The sequence below is a fragment of the Prunus persica genome, chromosome G5 (assembly GCF_000346465.2).
Source record: "Prunus persica cultivar Lovell chromosome G5, Prunus_persica_NCBIv2, whole genome shotgun sequence".
Taxonomy (NCBI): Eukaryota; Viridiplantae; Streptophyta; class Magnoliopsida; order Rosales; family Rosaceae; genus Prunus; species Prunus persica.
The window spans coordinates 13,290,629-13,314,229 of NC_034013.1; the positions used below are offsets into that span (position 1 = coordinate 13,290,629).

At 37.8% G+C, this 23,601-nt stretch overlaps 6 protein-coding genes across 8 annotated transcripts; 3 read left to right on the top strand and 3 right to left on the bottom strand.

The window, feature by feature from the left end:
• On the top strand, positions 337 to 3,234 carry LOC18776583 (mitochondrial phosphate carrier protein 2, mitochondrial). The gene is made up of 6 exons (XM_007210988.2): positions 337 to 636; positions 1,891 to 2,252; positions 2,336 to 2,379; positions 2,467 to 2,681; positions 2,782 to 2,906; positions 3,006 to 3,234. Exons 1-6 carry the CDS (start codon positions 376 to 378, stop codon positions 3,055 to 3,057), a joined length of 1,059 nt encoding a protein of 352 aa, XP_007211050.1. The 5' UTR covers positions 337 to 375; the 3' UTR covers positions 3,058 to 3,234.
• LOC18776892 lies at positions 4,888 to 6,692 on the bottom strand. The gene is made up of 6 exons (XM_007208723.2): positions 6,584 to 6,692; positions 6,387 to 6,494; positions 6,251 to 6,310; positions 6,084 to 6,145; positions 5,316 to 5,628; positions 4,888 to 5,170 (listed from the first exon to the last, which is right to left on the bottom strand). The coding sequence occupies exons 2-6, from the start codon at positions 6,480 to 6,482 to the stop codon at positions 4,955 to 4,957; spliced, it is 747 nt and encodes a 248-aa protein (XP_007208785.2). The 5' UTR covers positions 6,483 to 6,494; positions 6,584 to 6,692; the 3' UTR covers positions 4,888 to 4,954.
• LOC18775661 (acyl carrier protein 1, chloroplastic) lies at positions 6,810 to 7,842 on the bottom strand. The gene is made up of 4 exons (XM_020564273.1): positions 7,682 to 7,842; positions 7,333 to 7,431; positions 7,096 to 7,218; positions 6,810 to 6,970 (listed from the first exon to the last, which is right to left on the bottom strand). Exons 1-4 carry the CDS (start codon positions 7,754 to 7,756, stop codon positions 6,839 to 6,841), a joined length of 429 nt encoding a protein of 142 aa, XP_020419862.1. The 5' UTR covers positions 7,757 to 7,842; the 3' UTR covers positions 6,810 to 6,838.
• Positions 8,272 to 10,605, top strand: LOC18775688 (mitochondrial phosphate carrier protein 2, mitochondrial). Its single transcript, XM_007209253.2, has 6 exons — positions 8,272 to 8,733; positions 9,199 to 9,560; positions 9,644 to 9,687; positions 9,775 to 9,989; positions 10,091 to 10,215; positions 10,315 to 10,605. The coding sequence occupies exons 1-6, from the start codon at positions 8,476 to 8,478 to the stop codon at positions 10,364 to 10,366; spliced, it is 1,056 nt and encodes a 351-aa protein (XP_007209315.1). The 5' UTR covers positions 8,272 to 8,475; the 3' UTR covers positions 10,367 to 10,605.
• Positions 10,687 to 14,888, bottom strand: LOC18776181 (poly(A) polymerase I). Of its 3 annotated transcripts, XM_020564269.1 has the most exons (14): positions 14,531 to 14,825; positions 14,335 to 14,428; positions 14,112 to 14,222; positions 13,917 to 14,014; positions 13,739 to 13,822; positions 12,987 to 13,120; positions 12,824 to 12,896; positions 12,686 to 12,731; positions 12,414 to 12,523; positions 12,217 to 12,324; positions 12,081 to 12,140; positions 11,914 to 11,975; positions 11,112 to 11,424; positions 10,687 to 10,967 (listed from the first exon to the last, which is right to left on the bottom strand). In XM_020564269.1, exons 1-14 carry the CDS (start codon positions 14,606 to 14,608, stop codon positions 10,752 to 10,754), a joined length of 1,587 nt encoding a protein of 528 aa, XP_020419858.1. In that variant the 5' UTR covers positions 14,609 to 14,825; the 3' UTR covers positions 10,687 to 10,751. The 3 variants fall into 3 exon arrangements, with proteins under 3 accessions (XP_020419858.1, XP_020419860.1, XP_020419859.1); XM_020564271.1 differs by lacking the exon at positions 10,687 to 10,967 and having other exon boundaries at positions 11,311 to 11,438; positions 14,531 to 14,887; XM_020564270.1 differs by lacking the exon at positions 10,687 to 10,967 and having other exon boundaries at positions 11,407 to 11,490; positions 14,531 to 14,888.
• On the top strand, positions 19,892 to 22,668 carry LOC18776772 (transcription factor bHLH137). Its single transcript, XM_007209222.2, has 8 exons — positions 19,892 to 20,549; positions 20,665 to 20,847; positions 21,012 to 21,077; positions 21,199 to 21,267; positions 21,384 to 21,467; positions 21,577 to 21,768; positions 21,910 to 22,035; positions 22,182 to 22,668. The coding sequence occupies exons 1-7, from the start codon at positions 20,193 to 20,195 to the stop codon at positions 21,997 to 21,999; spliced, it is 1,041 nt and encodes a 346-aa protein (XP_007209284.1). The 5' UTR covers positions 19,892 to 20,192; the 3' UTR covers positions 22,000 to 22,035; positions 22,182 to 22,668.

Consider the following 23,601-nt stretch of genomic DNA (forward strand, 5'->3'; position numbering starts at 1 on the left):
TAAAACAGAAATTTAAATATACTTTTAAACTACAGTGAAAAATCCGACAAACCACAGGAGCCGAAGATCTTTTGCCTTCATATTTATTAGAGTATGGGGATGAAGCTTCTTCTTTTCATTTTTTTGGTCTGAGTGGATGAAGATTCTTTGAACGTGTAGAAACAGAAGAAGAAACGAAGCCGGTTACGTCTTCCCTCGAGTATTTGACAAGGTCTTTGATTCATAAGTTTTGAATGATTGGTCAACGCCGTGAGTTGAAGGTCTCAAGAAAAGCTTCAATATAAATAGCGCGCCACCCAGATATTTTTCGACGTGTAATTCCATCAAAAGGCAGAGCATTCCAAAATTACAGGGAGAGACTTTAATCAATCGATAATGGCGGATCCACTCAACAACAACAAAAACTCTCGCCACTCTCTCCTCCCAAGCTTCCTCTACTCTTCATCTTCTTCAATGGTGGCATCAGGTTATGCATCATCAGCACCGTCATCAAGAGTGGTGATTGCCGCGCCTAGAGAGAAGGTGGAGATGTACTCTGCTGGGTACTATGTTGCGTGTGGAGTTGCAGGTATGCTGGCCACTGGCCCAACCCATATGGCCGTCACGCCTATGGATGTCGTCAAGTGTAATATGCAGGTCAAGCTTTCTTTCTTTTCCTTTTGTTTTGTTTTTTGTTTTTTGCAGAATATGCAGGTCAAGCTGTACTATAAGTTGGGAAAAGAAAAAAAAAGTAGTTTAATATTATTTAAATACATTTTTCTTTCATGCAAGCGATAGTATAAAGTACTCTAAATTGATCTATTCTACGAAAAAAAAAGGGATTCAAACTTGTGTGTAAGGGGCGAACTCACTGCCTTGGCCAACTTATCTAACCTTAGTGTTACATTTTCTAATCACATTAGTCGATCACACAAATGATTGAGTAGTTAATATGTATAGAAAAGTTGATATAGATCCAAATTTCTATTGAGGAGTTGGGTTTAATCCTCAGATTTGGTGACTTTGATCTAAGTCCTTTGACTTTTGTGCCACATAGGATTACATTCCTTTTTAAATATTTTCTGATGTAATACTTTTTTCTTATTTATTTTTAAAATTATTTTTGTTCTAATGTTGCCCCTTATAACTTGAATCGGGTAATAGTCATTTATGTCATTATAATTAGTTGTTTACAACATTTGGCATTGAGTAGAAAAGGAAAATATAGCAAACATATCCCAAAAATCACATTTTTACCTACAATCATACTCCTTCGAACTCTAAATGTTTTGACAAAGGAAAAAATGCATTTGTTTACAATGTCCTATTGCATAGGTATATATGTGTTTTTTTTTCTTCATATTTTCGACAATGTGTAATTTTTATAGGTAACATAAAATTTTATTTGTCTATTTTTGTATCTGACTTATAAGTAGTATTCTAATTTATGTTCCTAATTTATAGGTAGTCTTGTAATTTATGTTCCTAACTTATAGGTAACACGATTTATCAAGGATATAATTCAAAATTTAAATTCTGAAATGCAATTACAAGGAAATAATGCATTTAATTTATATTTTTAATGTGTTTTCCTTATTTACATCAAATGGTAAAATCAACATAAAAAAAGAAGTAATAAATGTCAAAGGACCTACGTCTAAAACAAAAAACGAGTGGACTAAACCCAATAACAGTTAATCGTTTTGAACATACATCTAAGAAGCCCTAATATGTATCTATTACATCAATTAAATTGACCAAGCTATTACCAAGTTATGTCTGTAGAAATGTCGTAGCATTACTTATGTTGTTTCTGAACTCATTCAATCTATCATGCCCCAGTTTTGTTCTTCATTTTATTTTCTATAGAAAGTCTTGACAAAAATTATGTTGCTGATATTAACAATTCAGATTGACCCAATTAAGTACAAGAGCGTCACATCCGGATTTGGAGTTCTGTTGAAGGAGCAGGGCATCAGAGGTTTGTTCAAGGGCTGGGCGCCCACCTTGATCGGCTACAGCGCCCAGGGTGCTGGAAAGTATGGCCTCTATGAGTTTTTCAAGAAGTACTACACAGACATTGCAGGGCCAGAGTATGCAGCCAAGTACAAGACCTTGATCTACCTTGCAGGCTCTGCATCAGCTGAAGTCATTGCTGATGTTGCCCTCTGTCCCATGGAAGCTGTCAAAGTTCGTGTCCAAACTCAGCCCGGCTTTGCCAGAGGCTTGGCTGATGGGCTTCCAAAGATCATCAAATCCGAAGGCGCTCTCGGGTTTGAATCCGAATCCTTTCATATTCTTTTGGTTCTTGTGTTTGAAGAACTTTGGTTTGATGATTACTTTCACTGTGTTGCAGGTTGTACAAGGGGCTTGTTCCTCTTTGGGGACGTCAGGTTCCTTGTAAGTTTGAAAGGTTTCCCTCATCTCCTTTGGATATCTTGATGCACTGAAATCAAATTTTAACATTTTGGGATTTGATTTCTGCAGATACTATGATGAAATTTGCGGCGTTCGAGAATACAATCGAGCTGATGTACAAGCATGTCATCCCAACACCTAAAGAGCAATGCAGCAAACCTTTGCAGCTGGGGGTGAGCTTTGCCAGTGGATATATTGCTGGTGTATTCTGTGCTGTTGTCTCACACCCAGCTGACAACTTGGTCTCTTTCCTCAACAATGCCAAGGGAGCAACTGTTGGTGATGTGAGTTTTTATATATATGCATGCAGAACATAAACCCTTTTTTGTTCTTTCTTTCTTTCTCTATGCTCAGTTTTTTGTTTTCATTGCCGATGTCTTGCAGGCTGTGAAGAAGCTAGGGTTATTAGGTCTTTTCACTCGTGGTCTTCCTCTTCGAATATTCATGATTGGAACCCTCAGTGCAGGCCAATGGGCTCTCTATGACACTTTCAAAGTTTTGGTTGGGCTGTAAGTCTATGCTCCCTTCATTTTCCTTGTGATTTTCCATATCCTATGCTTGGAAGCTTCATACTTATCCATGTTCTGCAAACTGTTCTGTTTTCCCAGGCCAACTACCGGTGGTCCTGCTCCCGCCGCCACCGAGCTTGCCAAGGCTTGAAATTGAAGCTGATGGTTCGTATATTATACCGTACAAATTTTGTTTGTAAACTTTTTCTTCATGCCATTTTCTGCCCGGTTTCATTGAAAGGGCGATGTTTGGGGTAAAGTTCCCCACGGAGGAATATGCAACATAAAAATAAAAAATTCCAACTGCTTGTATCTTTTTTTGATCAAATAGAAAATTTCATTCATCACTAACACCAGACAAACGATAAAAGTTTACAAACGAACGGAGGGCGTTAGTGTGGCCTCATTGAAACCTTGCCATCAAAAACTCCCAATGGAGGAAAATCCGGTCAAGAAAAAAGAGTACCACCGCACCTCAAAAATGCAAACAAAGATCTACGCCATAGTTCTATCCTTATCTAAGAGAATGCTTAGCCAAGGAGGAACACTGTCTGTCCAGAAATGTCGAGACCTCGCTCTCAATCCATGCTGGGCTAGGCTATGTGCCACCCCATTGCCTTTCCGATGTTGATAGAACAATCCAGCCACCTCTCGATCAACCATTAACCGACGAACATCCTCCACCACATTACCAATATTACTCCACCAATCCAACCCATTTTTGAGAATAGAAACAGCTTCTTGAGAGTCAAGACCAATGGTAAACCAAGTAAAACCCATGTATCCCATCATCAATAAACCTTCCCGGACAGCCGCCAACTCAATGCCCAAAACATCCAGACCAGGTGGACCAAAAGAAGCAAACCCACAGACAAAGTTTCCGTCATGATCACGACAGCAGCCCCCCAGACCCCTACCACTTTGCCCACGACCCACAGTCCCATCACAGTTAAAAGTATTTACCCGTGGTTTCAACCAATGGACCTGTTGAGGTACAAAGGGGAGCTTGGACCGCTCCTCACAAGATTTGAACACTGCCAGCATTTCCATCGTGTTTTCCACCATGTTATCCAACCGTGTAATCTGTTTCCCATGCAAAGAGTCATTACGTAGCTTCCACGCACTCCACACACAACAAGCAAAGCGCTCTAAGTCAGCTTTCGACATCATTGAAGCCACAGCCTCAAAAACATCAGCAAAAGTGCCAACAGCCATAGTAATTCGCCGGATAAAATAGGTACACTTCAAAAAATTTGACTCATTTTACAAGACCACAGAGCGTGGTAGGCATATTCAGGATATTTCCCACACCTTGAGCACACATGAGATGTAAGCACCCTTCTCTTAAATAAATTGACTGCAGTTGGTAGAATTTCAGAACTTGCCCTCCAAATTAGCATTTTAATTTTGTTGGGGACTGCAAGCTTCCAAATTCGCATCCAAAAACCTTCCTGAGCACTCAAATCCGATCCCCCCACTCCAAAATCTTCATCACACTGCCTTACCGCGACACGATACCCAGTATTAACGGTATATTTCCCGTTCTTTGAGAAAAACCAATATTTGCTATCCCCCTGCTGTGAGACTGATCCCAAGGCGATGCTAGAAATAATATCTTGATCTTCCAAGCTAAAATGTTGCTCTAACAAAGGTAAATCCCATGAACCAGAAGCAGTTAGAAGGTCAGAGACTGTAGTATTCCAATCCAGCCCTCTAGCCAACAACGGCTTGAAAGTAAATGGTTTTGGAATCCACCTATCTTGGAAAATACGGATAGAAGCTCCATTGCCCACCCTCCAAATCAGACCATCCTCAATAACCACACGACCCCACAAAATAGATTTCCATATCATTGAAGGTCAAGCATATGAATACAATAAAATTATAAAACATCCTGTTATTATATCAGAAAGAACCTTTCCAAAGGCTTTGCACTCGTAGGCAACCACGTTCTAGGGTAAGGTGTGGGCAAAAAAGGGGAAAAAAAAAAAACAATTCCCATGATTTACTGTTATAAATTTTTTTAAATTGTTCTCACAAACAAGTATTCATGTTTCAAAATTGTCACGATTTAGAATAAGCGGATATATGGTATCAAACACAACTCTTGCAAAAATATGCCGAACTTCCGGCAGGTTTCCCACAGCCAATGACTCATAATCAATCTTGCTGCCTTGCTTTGGCACAAATCCCCTCTCTGCACCAGACGTTACGCAACTAAAAACCCTGCTGACCCTCAGAGATAACCCCCATGGGATAAATACCTGGAAGTTGAGATCAAACCCAATAACCCTTTAGAGTTTCTCAATAAATGAGATGAATGCAGACAACACACACACAAACAGCAAACAAAAACAATAAAATCTTGTCATGAGGACAAGAAATGTTTAAATGAAGGAAGGTGCTCACCAGATCAGAATATGGTGCTTGTGGGTACCCTGCCATCGCCACAGAGACTATTTGCTCATCAGTCATATGGTTTAGCGCACGCTTAAGAGATGTTGCAAGATTCACAACCTCATCTTTCAATGCTCGAGGGTTCAAATCCTGAGTTTCTGATAATTCATTAAAGCAAACATCGTGTAGTTTAGTGATTCTCCTAGCAATGTTTACTGCTTCTAGCATATCTCCACCATTGTGAATTGCAAGGCTAAATGCAGCAACCACCAATGGATCCCTAGGTTGTTCGGACAGTGCTTTGTGGAATGCTAAGATCGCAACCCTGGAAGTGTAAACCTGTGATGAGTCTCAGTTGGTCCAACTCGTAATGAGCTTGTAAGTACACATCATAGAATCTCCAATACATAAAAGAATCATGCAACTTAATTTGCTTAGATTACTCAGACCAATAAAAAGAAAAAGGAGCAAACAAACTGCGAAGAAATATGATGCAAGGGCAAGAGTACTCCAGTACAACCTGGAGGAATTCAAAACAAGGAACAACTTGTAAGTATGCAGAATAAGGCTGCATACATCTAACCCTCCCCAAACCTCCCAATGGCAGGAGTCTCATACACCAAGCCAAAGAAATACTGTTCTATAACATGAGAATCCAAGAAAAACTGATACAATGCAAGTATGACCAATTAAACCATTTCAATCTTCTATCTTTTCAGTCGCCTGTTATTAATGGCATAAAGAAAACACATGAGCATTCTGTTATCATAAACATCTTACCATAAGCTACTGTGGCATGGCTTGTCAGGTGAAAGAAGTTTATCCAAGTTAGAAAGAAGGGACTGCATGTGGAAAGCCAGAGAATTAAATGCACTTTTAGGTCAAACCCTCTTCACGATATAATCAAGCACTGAATAAGCATATAACAAGTGTGTAATGATAATTACCAAAAGCATATTAGTCCTTTTGTCACGTCTTCGAAAACCATGGCTAACAAAATATGCTGCCTGCAATATGAAACTGTATTGAAACTTATTGTATTGTGCGGACAAGTAGCAAATTTATTCAATATTAAATCCATACCTGAATAGGTAGAAGTAGTTCTAGAAGTCCAAATTTCCATAATAACCTCAAAGAAGCTTCAGCAGAACCATAAGCTAGCATGTAGTTCATTTCCATGAGGAGCCTTCCCTAAAGTATGAAGTAATGACTAAGTAATTCAGGAACTCAAGAATACTAAGTGCAAGGAAAATGATAAGGTCCAAGATCTCTTAAATTACCTTATCAAGCCTAAGAATTGAGTAAGATAAATTTTTAACAGAATGAGCTGTTTCCTTGGAAATACGAAAGCCTAAACGGGCAGCAATTCTTATTGCACGTAGGATGCGAGCTGCACATACGCAGAATCTGATTTAGTTTCTCCACAAACATGAGAAAGATTTTGTCAAGTGTGCATGGGTTGGGTGTGTTCTTAGAACACACCCCCCACGGGAGATAACAACTACTTAGCAACGCTTATGTCAAGTTAATTATAATTAAGCAGCTGCTTTCTTCTCAACGAGCTTCTCTATCAAATCAGCTGCTTCTTGGACCGTGCTTATGTTCTGAGAGCTCTCCTCTTCAACGCTTATGTCAAATTCTTCCTCCAAACCTATCACTATCTCCACCTGCAACAGATCATCCAGTCTTATTTTTATCCACCAATAAATTATATATATTTAATTTAAAAACCATATGCATAAATAGAATTTGATAATCAATTGGAGTAGAAAATAATGGCAGCAGGGCATACTGTGTCAAGAGAGTCGGCACCAAGGGATGCAAACTTGGAGTCAGGGGTGACCTCATACTCTGGAGGCAAAGCCAGTTGCTTCCTCACAATCTCCACAACCTTTTGCACTGTCTCAGGTTTGGCCTGTCCACTTTTCAATTTTCATTATGTGGTTTTCAATATATAACTTGTTAAGCGTGAAATATATCGCCGTGTATCAGATGCACACAATAATTTTTCTCGAGTTGAAGAACTTACCGCGCAACAGATTTGGAGACGAGAGGTCCTCAGAGAAGAGAAACCAGTCTTAGCCCATTCATTAGAAACCAATTGTAAACTTAAACTTGTTCTTGTTACCTACATTATTAGTTCATAAGCATCAAAAGCAGATATTGGCTCATATTTATACTTTCAGTTTAATCACATTTACTTATTGATCTGAAAAACCTTCAATTGGGCAATAATTCAATAATAAAAAATTTTGAAAAAAAAACAAATGATGGTAACATTCAATCCATAGATAAGGCAAACCCAAAATTTAGAAGACAACCCAAATGAATAAAAAAATGGAAGAAAAAGACAGAGACATTAGGTTAAATGCTAATACCAGGCCAGAAGTCTTGGTTGGCTGGTTTTGAAAGGGCTGGAACCTGCAAAGAGAAGTAGCTGAAACAGAAGCCATTGAAGCTGCTCAAGAAACCAAACCGCAAAAACTTTGTTACTCAAAACAAACAGAGAGACATGGTGAGGGTGATGTAAAGTTGTGCCCTATTGGAACAGAGCTGCCGTATCTTCTACTTACGTGGCAGACATTGGAAATTATGGGTGGGCCCTTGGAATTCAGGTACAAGTTGCCAGATGGGACAAATTAACAACTAGACCATCCATCCATGTAGTTTGTCTGTTTTCGCAATTAGTTTTAATTTTGTTAATTTTGTCATTGTAATTTTAAATCTCCTGCAAATTCAAAGACACGTTTAAATTATGTCAAATTTTTTTTAATTTCGTTCAAAATACCCTTTAATATCATCGACACATACTTATTATGTCACATAATAAAACAGAAATTTAAACATACTTTTGAACTATAGGAGTTAAATTGTCAGAATAAAAACCGCATAAACAAAAGTGAAAAATCAGACAAACCACAAGAGCCGAAGATGATTTTTTGCCTTCATAATTATTAGAGTACTGGGAGGAAGAAACGAAACTGGTTACGTCCCTGCTTACCGACAAGGCTTTTGATTCAAAAGTTTTGAATGATTGGTCAACGCCGTGAATTAACTATCTGAAATAAAGCTTCAATATAAATTGCGCGCCACGCGGATATTTTTCGAGGTGTGCTTCCACCAAAAGGCAGAGCCTTCCAAAATTGCAGAGAGAGACTTCAATCAATCAATAATGGCAGATCCACTCAACAACACAAACTCTCGCCACTCTCTCCTCCCAAGCTTCCTCTACTCTTCATCTTCTTCAATGGTGGCATCAGGTTATGCATCATCAGCACCGTCATCAAGGGTGGTGATTGCAGCGCCTAGAGAGAAGGTGGAGATGTACTCTGCTGAGTTCTATGCGGCGTGTGGAGTTGCAGGTATGCTGGCCACTGGCCTAACCCATTTGGCCGTCACTCCTATCGATGTCGTCAAGTGTAATATGCAGGTCAAGCTTTCTTTCTTTTCCTTTTGTTTTTGTTTTTTTTCAAAATATGCAGGTCAAGCTGTCCTATAAGTTGGGTAAAAAAAAAGTAGTTTAATATTTTTTAAATACATTTTTTTTTCATACAAGCGATAGTATAAACTACTCTAAATTGATCTAATCTACGAAAAAAGGGGATTCAAACTTGTGTGTAATGGGCGAACTCAACGCCTTGGCCAACTTATCTAACCTTAGTGTTACATTTTGTGATCACATTAGTCGATCACACAAATGATTTGAGTAGTTAATATGTATCTATTACATCAATTAGCATGACCAACTATTACCAAGTTATGTCTGTAGAAATGTCGTAGCATTACTTATGTTGTTTCTGAACTCATTCAATCTATCATGCCCCAATTTTGTTCTTCATTTTATTTTCTATAGAAAGTCTTAACAAAAATTATGTTGCTGATATTAACAATTCAGATTGACCCAATTAAGTACAAGAGCGTCACATCCGGATTTGGAGTTCTGTTGAAGGAGCAGGGCATCAGAGGTTTGTTCAAGGGCTGGGCGCCCACCTTGATCGGCTACAGCGCCCAGGGTGCTGGAAAGTTTGGCCTCTATGAGTTTTTCAAGAAGTACTACACAGACATTGCAGGGCCAGAGTATGCAGCCAAGTACAAGACCTTGATCTACCTTGCAGGCTCTGCATCAGCTGAAGTCATTGCTGATGTTGCCCTCTGTCCCATGGAAGCTGTCAAAGTTCGTGTCCAAACTCAGCCCGGCTTTGCCAGAGGCTTGGCTGATGGGCTTCCAAAGATCATCAAATCCGAAGGCGCTCTCGGGTTTGAATTCGAATCCTTTCATATTCTTTTGGTTCTTGTGTTTGAAGAACTTTGGTTTGATGATTACTTTCACTGTGTTGCAGGTTGTACAAGGGGCTTGTTCCTCTTTGGGGACGTCAGGTTCCTTGTAAGTTTGAAAGGTTTCCCTCATCTCATTTGGATATCTTGACGCACTGAAATCAAATTTTAACATTTTGGGATTTGATTTCTGCAGATACTATGATGAAATTTGCGTCGTTCGAGAATACAATCGAGCTGATGTACAAGCATGTCATCCCAACACCTAAAGAGCAATGCAGCAAATCTTTGCAGCTGGGGGTGAGCTTTGCCAGTGGATATATTGCTGGTGTATTCTGTGCTGTTGTCTCACACCCAGCTGACAACTTGGTCTCTTTCCTCAACAATGCCAAGGGAGCAACTGTTGGTGATGTGAGTTTTTATACATATGCATGCAGAACATAAACCCTTTTTTTGTTCTTTCTTTCTTTCTCTATGCTCAGTTTTTTGTTTTCATTGCCGATGTCTTGCAGGCTGTGAAGAAGCTAGGGTTATTAGGTCTTTTCACTCGTGGTCTTCCTCTTCGAATATTCATGATTGGAACCCTCACTGGAGGCCAATGGGTTCTCTATGACGCTTTCAAAGTTTTGGTTGGGCTGTAAGTCTATGCTCCCTTCATTTTCCTTGTGATTTTCCATATCCTATGCTTGGAAGCTTCATACTTATCCATGTTCTGCAAACTGTTCTATTTTCCCAGGCCAACTACCGGTGGTCCTGCTCCCACCGCCACCGAGCTTGCCAAGGCTTGAAATTGAAGCTGATGGTTCGCATATTATACAGTACAAATTTTGTTTGTATACTTTATCTTCATGCCATTTGCTGCCCGGTTTCATTGAAAGGGCGATGTTTTGGGGTAAAGTTCCCCATGGAGGAATATGTAACATAAAAATAAAAAATTCCAACTGCTCTGCTTCTACCTTGAATTATGTTAATGGAGATATTCAGTAACAATTTTACAGTACAATAAAATTATAAAAACATCCTGTTATTATATCAGAAAGAGCCTTTCCAAAGGCTTTGCACTTGTAGGCAACCACGTTCTAGGCTAAGGTGTGGGCCAAAAAGGGGAAGAAAAAAAAAATTCCCATGATTTACTTTTATAAAAATTTTAAAATTGTTCTCACAAACAAGCATTCATGTTTCAAAATTGTCACGATTTAGACTAAGCGGATATATGGTATCAAACACAACTCTTGCAAAAATATGCCGAACTTCCGGCAGGTTTCCCACAGCCAATGACTCATAATCAATCTTGCTGCCTTGCTTTGGCACAAATCCCCTCTCTGCACCAGACGTTACGCAACTAAAAACCCTGCTGACCCTCAGAGATAACCCCCATGGGATAAATACCTGGAAGTTGAGATCAAACCCAATAACCCTTCAGAGTTTCTCAATAAATGAGATGAATGCAGACCACACACACACAAACAGCAAACAAAAACAAAAAAATCTTTTCATGAGGACAAGAAATATTTAAATAAAGGAAGTGCTCACCAGATCAGAATATGGTGCTTGTGGGTACCCTGCCATCGCCTCAGAGACTATTTGCTCATCAGTCATATGGTTTAGCGCACGCTTAAGAGATGTTGCAAGATTCACAACCTCATCTTTCAATGCTCGAGGGTTCAAATCCTGAGTTTCTGATAATTCATTAAAGCTAACATCGTGTAGTTTAGTGATTCTCCTAGCAATGTTTACTGCTTCTAGCATATCTCCACCATTGTGGATTGCAAGGCTAAACACAGCAACCACCAATGGATCCCTAGGTTGTTCGGACAGTGCTTTGTGGAATGCTAAGATCGCAACCCTGGAAGTGTAAACCTGTGATGAGTCTCAGTTGGTCCAACTCGTAATGAGCTTGTAAGAACACATCCTAGAATTTCCAATACATAAGAGAATCATGCAACTTAATCTGCTTAGATCACTCAGACCAATAGAAAGAAAAAGGAGCAAACAAACTGCGAAGAAATATGATGCAAGGGCAAGAGTACTCCAGTACAACCTGGAGGAGTTTTATGTTGTTTGAAACGAAAGTACAGCCAGAATTCAAAACAAGGAACAACTTGTAAGTATGCAGGATAAGGCTGCATACATCTAACCATCCCCAAACCTCCCAATGGCAGGAGTCTCATACACCACACCAAAGAAATACTGTTCTATAACATGAGAATCCAAGAAAAACTGATACCATGCAAGTATGACCAATTAAACTATTTCAATCTTCTATCTTTTCAATTGCCTGTTATTAATGGTATAAAGAAAACACATGAGCATTCTGTTATCATAAACATCTTACCATAAGCTACTGTGGCATGGCTTGTCAGGTGAAAGAAGTTTATCCAAGTTAGAAAAAAGGGACTGCATGTGGAAAGCCAGAGAATTAAATGCACTTTTAGGTCAAACCCTCTTCACGATATAATCAAGTATTGAATAAGCATATAACAAGTGTGTAATGATAATTACCAAAAGCATATTAGTCCTTTTGTCACGTCTTCGAAAACCATGGCTAACAAAATATGCTGCCTGCAATATGAAACTGTATTGAAACTTATTGTACTGTGCGGACAAGTAGCAAATTTATTCAATATTAAATCCATACCTGAATAGGTAGAAGTAGTTCTAGGAGTCCAAATTTCCATAATAACCTCAAAGAAGCTTCAGCAGAACCATAAGCTAGCATGTAGTTCATTTCCATGAGGAGCCTTCCCTAAAGTATGAAGTAATGACTAAGTAATTCAGGAACTCAAGAATACTAAGTGCAAGGAAAATGATAAGGTCCAAGATCTCTTAAACTACCTTATCAAGCCTAAGAATTGAGTAAGATAAATTTTTAACAGAATAAGCTGTTTCCTTGGAAATACGAAAGCCTAAACGGGCAGCAATTCTTATTGCACGTAGGATGCGAGCTGCACATACGCAGAATCTGATTTAGTTTCTCCACAAACATGAGAAAGAGTTTGTCAAGTGTGCATGGGTTGGGTGTGTTCTTAGAACACACCGCCCACGGGAGATAACAACTACTTAGCAATTACCCATGTATACACAAAATAAAGCAAACAAAAACTCACCACAATCCTCTCGAAAAGAAGTACTTGCAGGTATCACGGTTTGGACCTAGGCCCAAAGAAGATGATGTGAGGACAATGTATTTGCCAGCTAGGCTAAAGTAATTTAAGAAACCACAACTTCTAAGAATACAAGCACACTTTAGCATTTCGAATGTCCTCCATTCCTCCCATGTAGTCATACACTATCCTTGCATAAGGATCAAACATCAACCTGAAAAAGAAAAAAGGAAAACTACAATAAGTAAAAAGAAGGATGAATTTTAAGTGCCAAATTTCAAGTAACAAGGATTTCACAAACAACCCGTTAATTGTAAAGTCACGCTGCAAACAGTTCCTCCAACGAATATAATCCTTGTCGTCACAGTGAACTGGTTTTCCAAAATCAGCACTTACGTTCCTACCATACTTTCGGGCAGAGATGCTGAAACTTGAGACCTATTATGAGTACAAAAATTAGCATTACATATAAAATGTGTGTGCCAGCGCACATATATATATATATATATATATATACAGTCCCCTTCTATTGAGGGATCCCTCAAATAAAATTATTTGAGGGACGCCCTTTAGGGTACCCTACAATTTTTTTCTCAATGATCCAAACCATCTATTTTTTAGGTCTTCATTCATAGATCATCCTTACAAAAAATTAGACAAATCGGAAACCGTTTCGACATCCAATTGTGTCTTACAAAATCAATGAACACGGTACTTCAAGAAAATGCTAAAATTTCAATAACTTAATTGAGTGGTCAAATGATATCGGATTCAAGTGATTTTTTGTAGGGATGATCTTTGAATGAGTATCTACAAAATAGACGGTTTGGATTAGTGAAATACAATCCGGAGTGGGGCCTACAAGGGGTGTCCCTCAAATAAGCTTATTTGAGGGATCCCTCAATGGAAGCTCTCTGTATATATATATATATATATATATATATAAGGAAGTATGCTAGAATTTCAGTTTGCAATGGTAGCACCCCCAATGCACAACCAATTAGACATAGCTCATTATTAGTTGAAAATTAGTTTAGAACTAGGACAAATACAAACCTCCACAACCGTATCACCAATGTGCACATGACATATAGGAAACCGCTTGCCAACTATTTCACACCAAGAAAATGTTCTTGTCACCTGAAAATATCATTTGCTGATGCTACAAGCTAGAAACAACTTATGGTATCAACACAAACCCGGCTAACATTCAATTAAAAATTCAGAGCAAAACCTCTTTGAGTTCAGCTGAAGTTATTATGTCAAAGTCCTTTGGTGTGCGTTTTAATATAAGATCCCTTACACAACCTCCTACAAGGTATACCTCATATCCTACAATAGAAAACAAGAAGGTCACAAAAATAATACAAACCAAATTCAACCACAATTTCAAACTTTATCGCTAACTAAACACCAAAATAATACGTACCCTTTCGCTTTAGCCCGTTAAGAACCTTTCGGGTCGGCTTGTCAATCATTGATGTAATAATCCCAAGCTCTTTGGAATTCAACTTCTTCCACGCCGGCGCCTTGACATCATCTTCACTCCCAAAAAAGTCAAAACTTAAAAGTTAGAAAACCATTTTAAAGGTCCCAAAATGCAAAACCCAAATCACAGTCATCAAAACTAAAACGGAACAATTGAAACTTGCTTCTTCCATTAGCTGAATTATTGGTTTTATTGTCCTTAAATAGACCCTCTGGCTCGTCAAGCGCCTCCATGGCCGCGACTAAGTTCAATTGCACCTGAAATGGATGGCAACAAATGGCTCATACCGAGCTCACACATATACGTACACAAATTCACACATTCATGTTAAGTATGCACAAATGCATGCATGAAATTACCTTGTTAATGCATTGAAATTGAGGAGTACGGAGGTAGAATTGGGGTCGGCACGCAATCCCAAAGCTTGAAATCACCATGGCCGAGTTGATTCATTCACCGACTGGGTTTTAGGTGCAGAGCTTAAACCCAATGTTAGGGTTTTAGAAAACAGGGACAGAAGTCACAGACAGATTGACTCACCGGAAATGTTTGAGCCACATGAAAATTTGAGTTCGGATTAGCTGGGCCATATGGGTCATTCCTCGCACAAACTCTAGTAGTGGGCTCAATCCCAAATTTGGCTCATGTAAATTCAGAAATCTTTCATCGATCCAGGATCCACGTGAACTGGTTCTTGGGGTACGTCGTGAGTTCGGCCCAAGTTTGTCGTGTACTATGGCTAAAGTTGTATTTTTATTCCACAAAATCGAAAGTGAGTGTTATTAGAGCATATGATCATAGGTTGTACTGATCAACATTGCCATTACATATTTAATTAATCTTGTCTATGATTACTTGTAAATTGCAAGTTACTTATACAACCTAATTTTTTCCCTAAACTTGGATTAGTTCAAACGTTGAACATATAAAATATCGCTCGCTGGGTCATTATAGCTCATCTAGTGGTAGATTTGGCTCATTAAGCAGTGTAACACCACTTTAAGGGTCAAATATATCGCTTGTTGGGTCATCATAGCCCATCTAGTGGTAGATTTGGCTCATTAAGCGATGTAACACCACTTTAAGGATCAAGGATACTCCTCAAAGAACCATAATAACCCAAAAATATATGGTATTTTTATGTAGTTGTATTGAGTATGAAAACGTACCGTAAAAACATGGGACAAACGAGCTTACATTACGTATCATATGTATCACTAATTAGTAGATAAAGCGGAGTAAAAAAGCATGAATATTGGATCTAGAAAGAAAAAGAGGCAGCCAAATTAGGTGGGTGGAGGAAAAGATTGGCATAAATTCATTAAATTGTGATGTTCCACACAAAGATTTAGGCATGCAAATGCCATAAATATATGTTTGTGATGTTACATGTTTATTTGCCACTATACGGCTGCGGCAGGCAGGCCATGCATGCATTTTGCTTTCATTGCAACTCGTTTTATGCAGATCTTTGATCTTAAAGGTTTTAGATTTCTTTTTTACTAGTTATCAAATTGAGATTGGATGAGTTTGTCAGCACGCCACAGTCCATTATCTGTTTACGCGTAGGCAACACTAACCGACAGTTGCAATTTGAAAGCGATTTCACTACAAAAACCTCGTCCAGACTCCAAACCAAACCACAATTTGATCAAATTTGTATGCATTCATGACATTTTGAGGCAATTTCCCAGAAGAAATTAAACCCCCATCTGATCAACTTGGATGCCTTCTTAAAAATTTGACTTGTGAAAAGAAAAAAAAAAAAATTCCACCGAGCATAACACAAAGGTAGTTATCAAGAGATCTTTCCTCATTACCTTTCACATCACAAAATCATGTATGCTGCATAACTTTAGGAGGAAAAATGCAGAAAGCTGCCCAAATGAAATTATTTTGGACTAGACGTTGACTGATGATGTTTTTTAACATATACAGTAAGTCGGAGTACCATCTCGAGAGATATGGTTTAATAGAGCGCATTCCTTAACGCGTAATATGTAACATTCAATGGACAAAACACATGTCCTTTGTGTGATACAGACAAAATACATATAAGAGCCAGAGAAGGTGCATGCCTAGCCTACGAAATTAAATGAAGGTTCTTCCTTCAGATCGAGCTTGCATTTGGGTAAATACAATGCATATGCCCTAATTTTAAATATGTTTTTATTTATTTATGAAATTGAATTCCAAGATGGGTCAAATTTCCTTTTTGGGCCAATCTGAGTCTAATTTTGAGAGTTTGGAAAGGCCACCATATCCACACATATGTTAAGGTTTGCACGTTGCATGCGTTATCTCCAGGATTTTCTCTCTCTTTTTTTTTTCTTTTCTTGGTCTTGGACCGTAAAGATACCAAAAGCTTCCCATTTCCCTTTTTCCATGTTTCGAACTGGCATTTCCTGGCTTCAATAATTTTGTATATATATATTTTTACCATTACAATGGAGAAATCATAAGTTTCACATGTGTTTTTTTTTTTTTTTTTCCCTTCCAGATTCAATTCTTCAAAGTCTCTGATCTAGCTGTAGTGATGAGGAGCTGGCACGTGTGCACCGACTGCATATATATATATATATATATAGAGAGAGAGAGAGAGAGAGAGAGAGAGAGAGAGAGAGAGTTGTTTTACAGTGCACGTACAAGAAGAGTTAATGGTGACAATAAAAAGGACCCCCCCCGTCGTTCACGCCTAGTCAATAAGACTCGTCACACTCAACAGAGATTTGCTAATGCCACCCACCAATCATCAAAAATTAATAATGATTTTGTGCTTGTTACATTGCATGCAGCCACCCCACCACAAAATCATTCAAAGTTTTGAGAGGACAGATTTTAGTTGTTGCAGGGTTTTTGTTGGTTCAGGGTTTTGAGAGGAGGAAGAGAAAGAAGAAGAAGAAGAAGAAGAAAAAGGAAATTATTAAACGAGGAAAACGTGCTCAAAATAAAATCATATATTACTATTGCCAGTTGTGATCTTCGTCACCAAAACACGATTCTAGCTAGCCAGTCAATTAGGTGCATTTATTTCTCGACCATAGTCGTAGTTCATGACTTGGGTAGTTTGAAGAACCGGCCAAGAGGGGGTTATTAAAAGAAGAAGCGGTCCCAAGTTTCCACGGTCCAAGTTCAGTTCAGACCGACAAAATTTAATTTCATCATTTATGCATGTACCAGATATTGCCAAAACTAATTAGCAATAGGGGAGTAATCTCGGCTTGATTTCTAATTTCTTAAAAATAATTTTATCTATTTTCTTGATGTACAGAGGAAATGACAGAAATGATCGAAAACTTCACATGTGCGTAGGCTCATAAACACGAAATTCTAATCTTTGTAGATTTGGATTTCAAGTCTAATTTGGGTTCATAACCTGCCGCTTTGTTAGGTCAAAAAACAATATTTTATGTTTTAAGGGTATATTTACTTCCTTGTGATTCTAGGGTTTGAGGTAGTATTAAAAGCAACATAACTTTGCGATTAAATTCGTATCACATTATTATATTATGAGGTTTCTCTCAACTTTCACTTGGTACTTTTAAGTTGTAAGACTATTGCTTAATTGCCTTCCCCCTTATTACATTGTGTTATCTCTTATTAAATATAAGTAAGATATTTAAATCATATTAGGTGAGATTAGCCCCGTATTAAGTTATGTGACAATGGGATATGGGTCAGTCAAAAATCTCAACATACGATTTCAACAAAGAAAGTGATTGGTCGCCAAGATCCCAATAAAATATGTAGGAAATTATGGATTCGGGAACGTTGGAGATGACACAAGAAAGAAGGGACCACTATCTCTCATGAAAATGAAAACAGAAGTAAAAAAAAAACCATCCGAAAAGTCAGAATGAATCAGAGAGGCTGAGGCGAATGATGCTTTTGATGGCATTGCATTGCATGGACCAAAGAGAGCTCCTGGGAGGACTGAAAGATACCTTACGATTCTCGAATCCCATGATGCTCTTTTAATTTTCATGCACAGAGACAAGTCATCGCGCGCGCGCGCACACACACGCACAGCTTTTCCTTCTGAATTCTGTACGTACTTCGAAGTAATTGAAAGCAAAGATCAAACCAAAACGACAACTCCAACGCTTTTTTATTAACTTCACACAAAAATTTCTTCTAAAAGTTATAATTAGTGAGTCAGATTACATTTTTAACTTTAGGACATGTGGTAAATTAACTTTTAACAATTAAATAATCTTAAGTACATGTGGTTAAGGGCACGTGGTCAATATCACGGAGAAAAGCTTCCTCATCTTTGCGTTCGGTTTCATGTTCCTCGTTTGGTAGCTCTTCGAATGTTGTATGATAATTTAAAAAGTTATAATCTTAAGATGTATTACAAAGAGAATCCTCTAAAGTTATGTTTGTGTGTGCATATGTTACTTTTTATATGGCCCGACAATGGGCACTAACAATGGGGAACCATAGATGGTACGGAGGCCCAAATTTTTTTCAATTAATAAAGGAAAATGTCTTAATTATGAATATAATTGGAGCACATCCATTGCTAATTTGGAACAGCATGTCTTGATGTATGTGGCATATATATAAAGATTGCAAAAGCATGGTGTACGTTTAAAGAAACAAGTTTCTTTGAGAGAGAGAGAGAGAGAGAACTTTTTTTTATGTCAAATTTCCATTTTGTAAGAACATGCGTGGGAATTCCACTTTGATTTGACTTATCAATCAGGTCTTCACAACTATTTGTTAGTTGTGAACTTTCCTTAATGGAAAAGCGAGTTAGCGACAATCCTCTATAAGCGTATTAATTAATTAATTATTTATGGTAAATATTATGAGGTGTTCGCACACTTAAAGGATGAGATTAATTCTTGTTTAGGGTTCGGCTTGCCCTCCTGACAACAAAGTGTTTCCAACGAGTTTCGAACCTTTGACATTAAGGCACAAGGTAGCTCACCAGTTGAAAGTAACAGTTTTTCAATCGCACCACACCTTGTGGTTTCAAATATGAATGTATGCAGGTTTTTAGATAACTAACTTTGAATTTAAGCCACTAATCAAACCAACACGGGCCTTCAGAGAGTGCAAAATTAATCATTAGTGAGATCATACTTCTATCTTCTCTTAAAAAAGAAATTACGTACAATTACAAGAGGGTAGAGGTGTATATTTTTGGTGCAACAAGAAAAAAAGTTGGATCATGAATCCAAGATAGGGGCAGGGCAGTACTTCTCACCAAACTGAAAAAGAACATCATCATATACCTTTCTTTAGCCTCAAACGAATGGCAGAAGAAAGAGAAGAGAAGCAGCCTTTGGTTTCAATTTCTTCTGTTTATTTACACAATCACTTTTATTTTAATGTTTAAGAATTACAGCGTTCAGAATTCAGATGACCAACTAGCACACACTGAAAATGTAGGTCAATCAGTCCCTTGCTAATGAAAAGGGTGCTTTCATCTCAGCTCATTTAATTTTGCAGAAGCTATACATATACAGCCTCGTTGTTACTTTGTCTTTGATTTGATTTGATTTGATTTGAGCCCTTGCTTTGTGCTACAGCTCTTAACCAATTATTGTTTCTATCAGTAAATTAAGAACCCAAATTGGTTTTTATTTGTCCAGTCAGTCATGCATTCAATAAATATACCTATGGTTTTTATTTTTATCAGCTACTCATATTTTTCATCTTGCCTTTTTCATGTACAGTGCTACATATTAATTCATGGAGAGAGAGAGAGAGAGAGAGAGAGAGAGGGATTGATGAGATAAGACTGGTCAAATGTACAGAAACTTTGCATGGGAATGAGTTACAAAAGATTTTATACATAATTTGGATGTGTCTTCTTCTATCTACCCTTCTCATCTTTATATAAGCCACTGGCCTCCTAGTTTCTCACAGACAGAACCCATATCCACTTTTCTCGACTGCTACTTTCTGCCTCAGGCTTCAATTAGTCTCTCTTCTATCACTTTCTCTCCTCCCACACTTGACCATTTTCCAATTCCAAAGCTCTCAGGTTTTTTTTTTTTGTTATATAATATGGCAGCCTTTTCATACCACCCTGCCTTTCTCCTTGACTCAATTTTCTTGCCCTACACTCCTAACAACATCAACATTGATGACCATTTCTCTCCATCTTACCCTTCTGAGCCTTTGATCCAGGAAGTTCATAATACTGATTCAAGAGCTGTTGAAAGCAGCTGTACTGTTGATCACAGCTCAGCAAAGGTTTCTCTCAGTGACAATGAGCCTTCTGTGACCAAGAAACAGAGCACAGAGTCCTCAACTGTGGTGGATAAGCTTGAAACTGGTGAGCAGGTCACTCAGAAAGTGACTTCTATGGACAAGAAGAGAAAGAACAGAAATGGATCATCTTTGAATTCTGCTCAATCCAAGGTATAAACAATACAAATTTCTTTTCTTTTTCTTTTTCCATCTGAATTTTACAGAACTTTAGATCTTATTTGGCACACAAAGTTGGTTACTTTAATTGTAATTTGGTTTCCATTAGGCTTCAAGAGAGCACAAGGGAAAGAAGCAAAAGAAATTGGATGGTGCCGAGAAAGCTGGGGAAAAGAAGGCTAAATCAGATAAAAAAGACCAGGTCAAAGTTGGAGATGAACCTCCAACAGGTTACATTCATGTTAGAGCAAGGAGGGGTCAGGCTACTGATAGCCACAGCCTTGCAGAGAGGGTACTAAAAAAAATTCAGTCTTTATTATTTGCTTGGAACATATGGCCACCCATCATTTCAGTTTGCCCTTGTTATCCACACAAAAAAAAAAAAACATGAAATTTCATTTAACACACCCAAAATTCCAATTGTGTCTCATAATTGTAACTTTTTTCCTTTTTCAGGTAAGAAGAGAGAAAATCAGTGAGAGGATGAAGATGCTGCAAAGACTTGTTCCTGGCTGTGACAAGGTGGAACCAAGCTCTCTAAGCTTCCTTGTCTCTCTTACCTTAATATGGACTTGTATGTATTATGTTTTTAGAAGTAGTGTAATTTTCTGACAGATTCATGTGATTGGCTTTAAACATACAGGTCACTGGAAGGGCAGTGATGCTGGATGAAATTATCAATTATGTCCAGTCCCTACAAAATCAAGTGGAGGTACCACAACAATTACTTCAAACTGTTTTTTACTGTAAAACCCACATGTAAAATTTATCTCCTTAACTGTCTGAATTTACCCAATATGATTTTATTTTTATCCATCATTTTTCCAGTTCCTCTCAATGAAGCTTGCTTCTGTGAACCCCTTGTTCTATGACTTTGGAATGGACTTGGGTGCTTTGATGGTCAAACCAGAGGTAAATAGCTAGAACTTCACCCTTTACACTTTGACCAATTTACTGACAAATTTTATTATTTTTTTTTGCCATTAATATATTTATCTTTTTATCTGACATGTAAATTCAGAGATTGAGTAGCATGGCATCACCATATCCATCTGTGCCACAATGCAGCCCCACACAGCCCACACCTTTTGCTGATACATCTCCCAACATCACCACCAACACCACCTTCTCCACAGCTAACAACTATCCTTTCCCGGACAGTTCAGCTTCAATTCTACTTCAACAAGGGCAGAGGCCAAATGACTTTTCTCAGGTATATATTTCTGACCAAATCTTGCTAACCCATTTCCAATTTTTCTTCAAAAATAGCAAGTACTATTTTCATTTTTTTTTGGGTGAATAATTAATCCTATTTCTCTAACCTTGAGGTCCATGACAAACATATCATTTTCAGGACAGTGAAAGCCTAATGTGGGATGTGGAGGATCAAAGACAAAACTTTCTCAATCCATCTGGTTTCGGCAACAACTTTCAATTAATATAATCCAAGCAGCTGCCCCCACAAGCATAGAGGCATATGGTTGGCCCCTCAATTCCTGTCTCATACTTTCAAGTTAATTAAAAACAAATACCATGTACTTGTATTGATTTTTTTAAAAATATGTTCCACTTTTGTTGACTTCAAATTGATAAAGTTCTCTTCTTTTTTTATTGGTCTTATTCCAGTTTGTGAGGAGACTACTGCAAAAATCCAGCCAAAACCAGAGAAAAAGAAACTCAGACATGAAAAAATTTCTTCTTTTTTTATTTTAATCAGCATCATCAGTTCCATTGGAGAGGGGCTTCTTCACCCAAAGCCAAAGGCACTGGTTCCAAGTACAATATATATTTTTGTAGTGGGCTCTGAAAATGAATAAAGGGTAGCAGCAATATCAATGGATGAAGAACACAAAGGACAGATAACAACCGACCAACAAAGACCAAATCTTTTTCTAGATCCCTTGTTCCTGTCCATTCCGGACTCTCCCTCTCTCTTCCTTAGTCTCTCTTATTATGCAAATGCACAAATTCCAAGAACCTGTATAATGGTGGTGGTGGTAGTTAAAGCTTGGAACTTTAATTTTAATGTGAAAGAAAAACTATGTATAAAATAATAACCTTTCAATATATATGTATATATATATATATATATAATTGACCAATTCTTGTGGTTACAGTTATTCCTGTTATTTCAGTTATTTTTTTAACCGTTGTTGCCCATTATTTGAGAAAGGAAGTAAAAAGCCTAAAAGTTGGGTTGATTTGATCCTGTTTCTGTAGGCTGTAGTTGACATGACTGGTTATGCAGCCTGTTGTTTTAATTGGCTTTACATGTTTTGTGGAATCTTTTGTGTGTCTTGGCTTTTATTGTGAGCTGAGGTTTCTGAGGACCTGAGGTTAATTAATTCCCCCTATCCATCTAAGTTAACGGTTCTTGACAGAGCACCTGTTGAGCATAAATAATTAGAGCAACAGCTTAACAACAAAAAAGAACAATAACATGCAGATCTAAGCTTATTGGTTTGGAGCTCTAAAGAGGGGATATTTTTTTGATTGATACCAGATAGTTTTGACCAAGTATATTGATATCCGATACCAAACAATCTTTATCGTTTTCATATTATTGATTAAATATCAAGTATTATAAATTGATGCTCGATACCAAACAATGTTTACCGATTTTACATGTGTAATTTATAAGTGATTGCGCGAATTCAAATTTACTGTGTGATCAGTATTGCAGAGGACCACATTCATTAACTTCTTTGAACTGAACTATGACAGTCATATACAGTTTTTCATTAAATGCTTTTACCAGATGTACCAAGGGAGAAATAATTGTTCTGATGCCAAACATTGGTGTAAAATGTTTCACCACAGGAATGACAATTATGAATTGGAGGAAAATATATATTAAACACAGAAATCGGGGCAGGCTCTCAACAAGCACATTCAGAAGGAACTATATTATCCATAAGTAGCATATATATATATATATAACTTTGTTTGGGAAATTCTTCTTCTTTTTAAATCGGTCGACATGGCTTAAGCTAAGTAATTGGCTCTATGGAGGAAGACAATCCATGTGGTTTTTTGTGTGGTTCCA

Bases quoted from the DNA above. Each gene is read 5' to 3' on its own strand.
- LOC18776583 (XM_007210988.2), top strand. From the start codon at position 376: ATGGCGGATCCACTCAACAACAACAAAAACTCTCGCCACTCTCTCCTC. The intron at 637-1,890 runs GTCAAGCTTTCT...TTAACAATTCAG, and splicing joins TCGTCAAGTGTAATATGCAG to ATTGACCCAATTAAGTACAA. The intron at 2,253-2,335 runs GTTTGAATCCGA...ACTGTGTTGCAG, and splicing joins AAATCCGAAGGCGCTCTCGG to GTTGTACAAGGGGCTTGTTC.
- LOC18776892 (XM_007208723.2), bottom strand. From the start codon at position 6,482: ATGGAAATGAACTACATGCTAGCTTATGGTTCTGCTGAAGCTTCTTTG. The intron at 6,146-6,250 runs GTAATTATCATT...TTCCACATGCAG, and splicing joins AAAGGACTAATATGCTTTTG to TCCCTTCTTTCTAACTTGGA. The intron at 5,171-5,315 runs GTGAGCACCTTC...CTCAACTTCCAG, and splicing joins AAGCACCATATTCTGATCTG to GTATTTATCCCATGGGGGTT.
- LOC18775661 (XM_020564273.1), bottom strand. From the start codon at position 7,756: ATGGCTTCTGTTTCAGCTACTTCTCTTTGCAGGTTCCAGCCCTTTCAA. The intron at 7,432-7,681 runs GTATTAGCATTT...CTAATAATGTAG, and splicing joins CAACCAAGACTTCTGGCCTG to GTAACAAGAACAAGTTTAAG. The intron at 7,219-7,332 runs GTAAGTTCTTCA...AAAAGTGGACAG, and splicing joins GTCTCCAAATCTGTTGCGCG to GCCAAACCTGAGACAGTGCA.
- LOC18775688 (XM_007209253.2), top strand. From the start codon at position 8,476: ATGGCAGATCCACTCAACAACACAAACTCTCGCCACTCTCTCCTCCCA. The intron at 9,990-10,090 runs GTGAGTTTTTAT...GATGTCTTGCAG, and splicing joins AGGGAGCAACTGTTGGTGAT to GCTGTGAAGAAGCTAGGGTT. The intron at 10,216-10,314 runs GTAAGTCTATGC...CTATTTTCCCAG, and splicing joins TTCAAAGTTTTGGTTGGGCT to GCCAACTACCGGTGGTCCTG.
- LOC18776181 (XM_020564269.1), bottom strand. From the start codon at position 14,608: ATGGTGATTTCAAGCTTTGGGATTGCGTGCCGACCCCAATTCTACCTC. The intron at 12,524-12,685 runs GTGAGTTTTTGT...GCGTATGTGCAG, and splicing joins TTCTTTTCGAGAGGATTGTG to CTCGCATCCTACGTGCAATA. The intron at 12,325-12,413 runs GTAGTTTAAGAG...TTCATACTTTAG, and splicing joins CAATTCTTAGGCTTGATAAG to GGAAGGCTCCTCATGGAAAT.
- LOC18776772 (XM_007209222.2), top strand. From the start codon at position 20,193: ATGGCAGCCTTTTCATACCACCCTGCCTTTCTCCTTGACTCAATTTTC. The intron at 21,468-21,576 runs GTAAATAGCTAG...ATGTAAATTCAG, and splicing joins CTTTGATGGTCAAACCAGAG to AGATTGAGTAGCATGGCATC. The intron at 21,769-21,909 runs GTATATATTTCT...TATCATTTTCAG, and splicing joins GGCCAAATGACTTTTCTCAG to GACAGTGAAAGCCTAATGTG.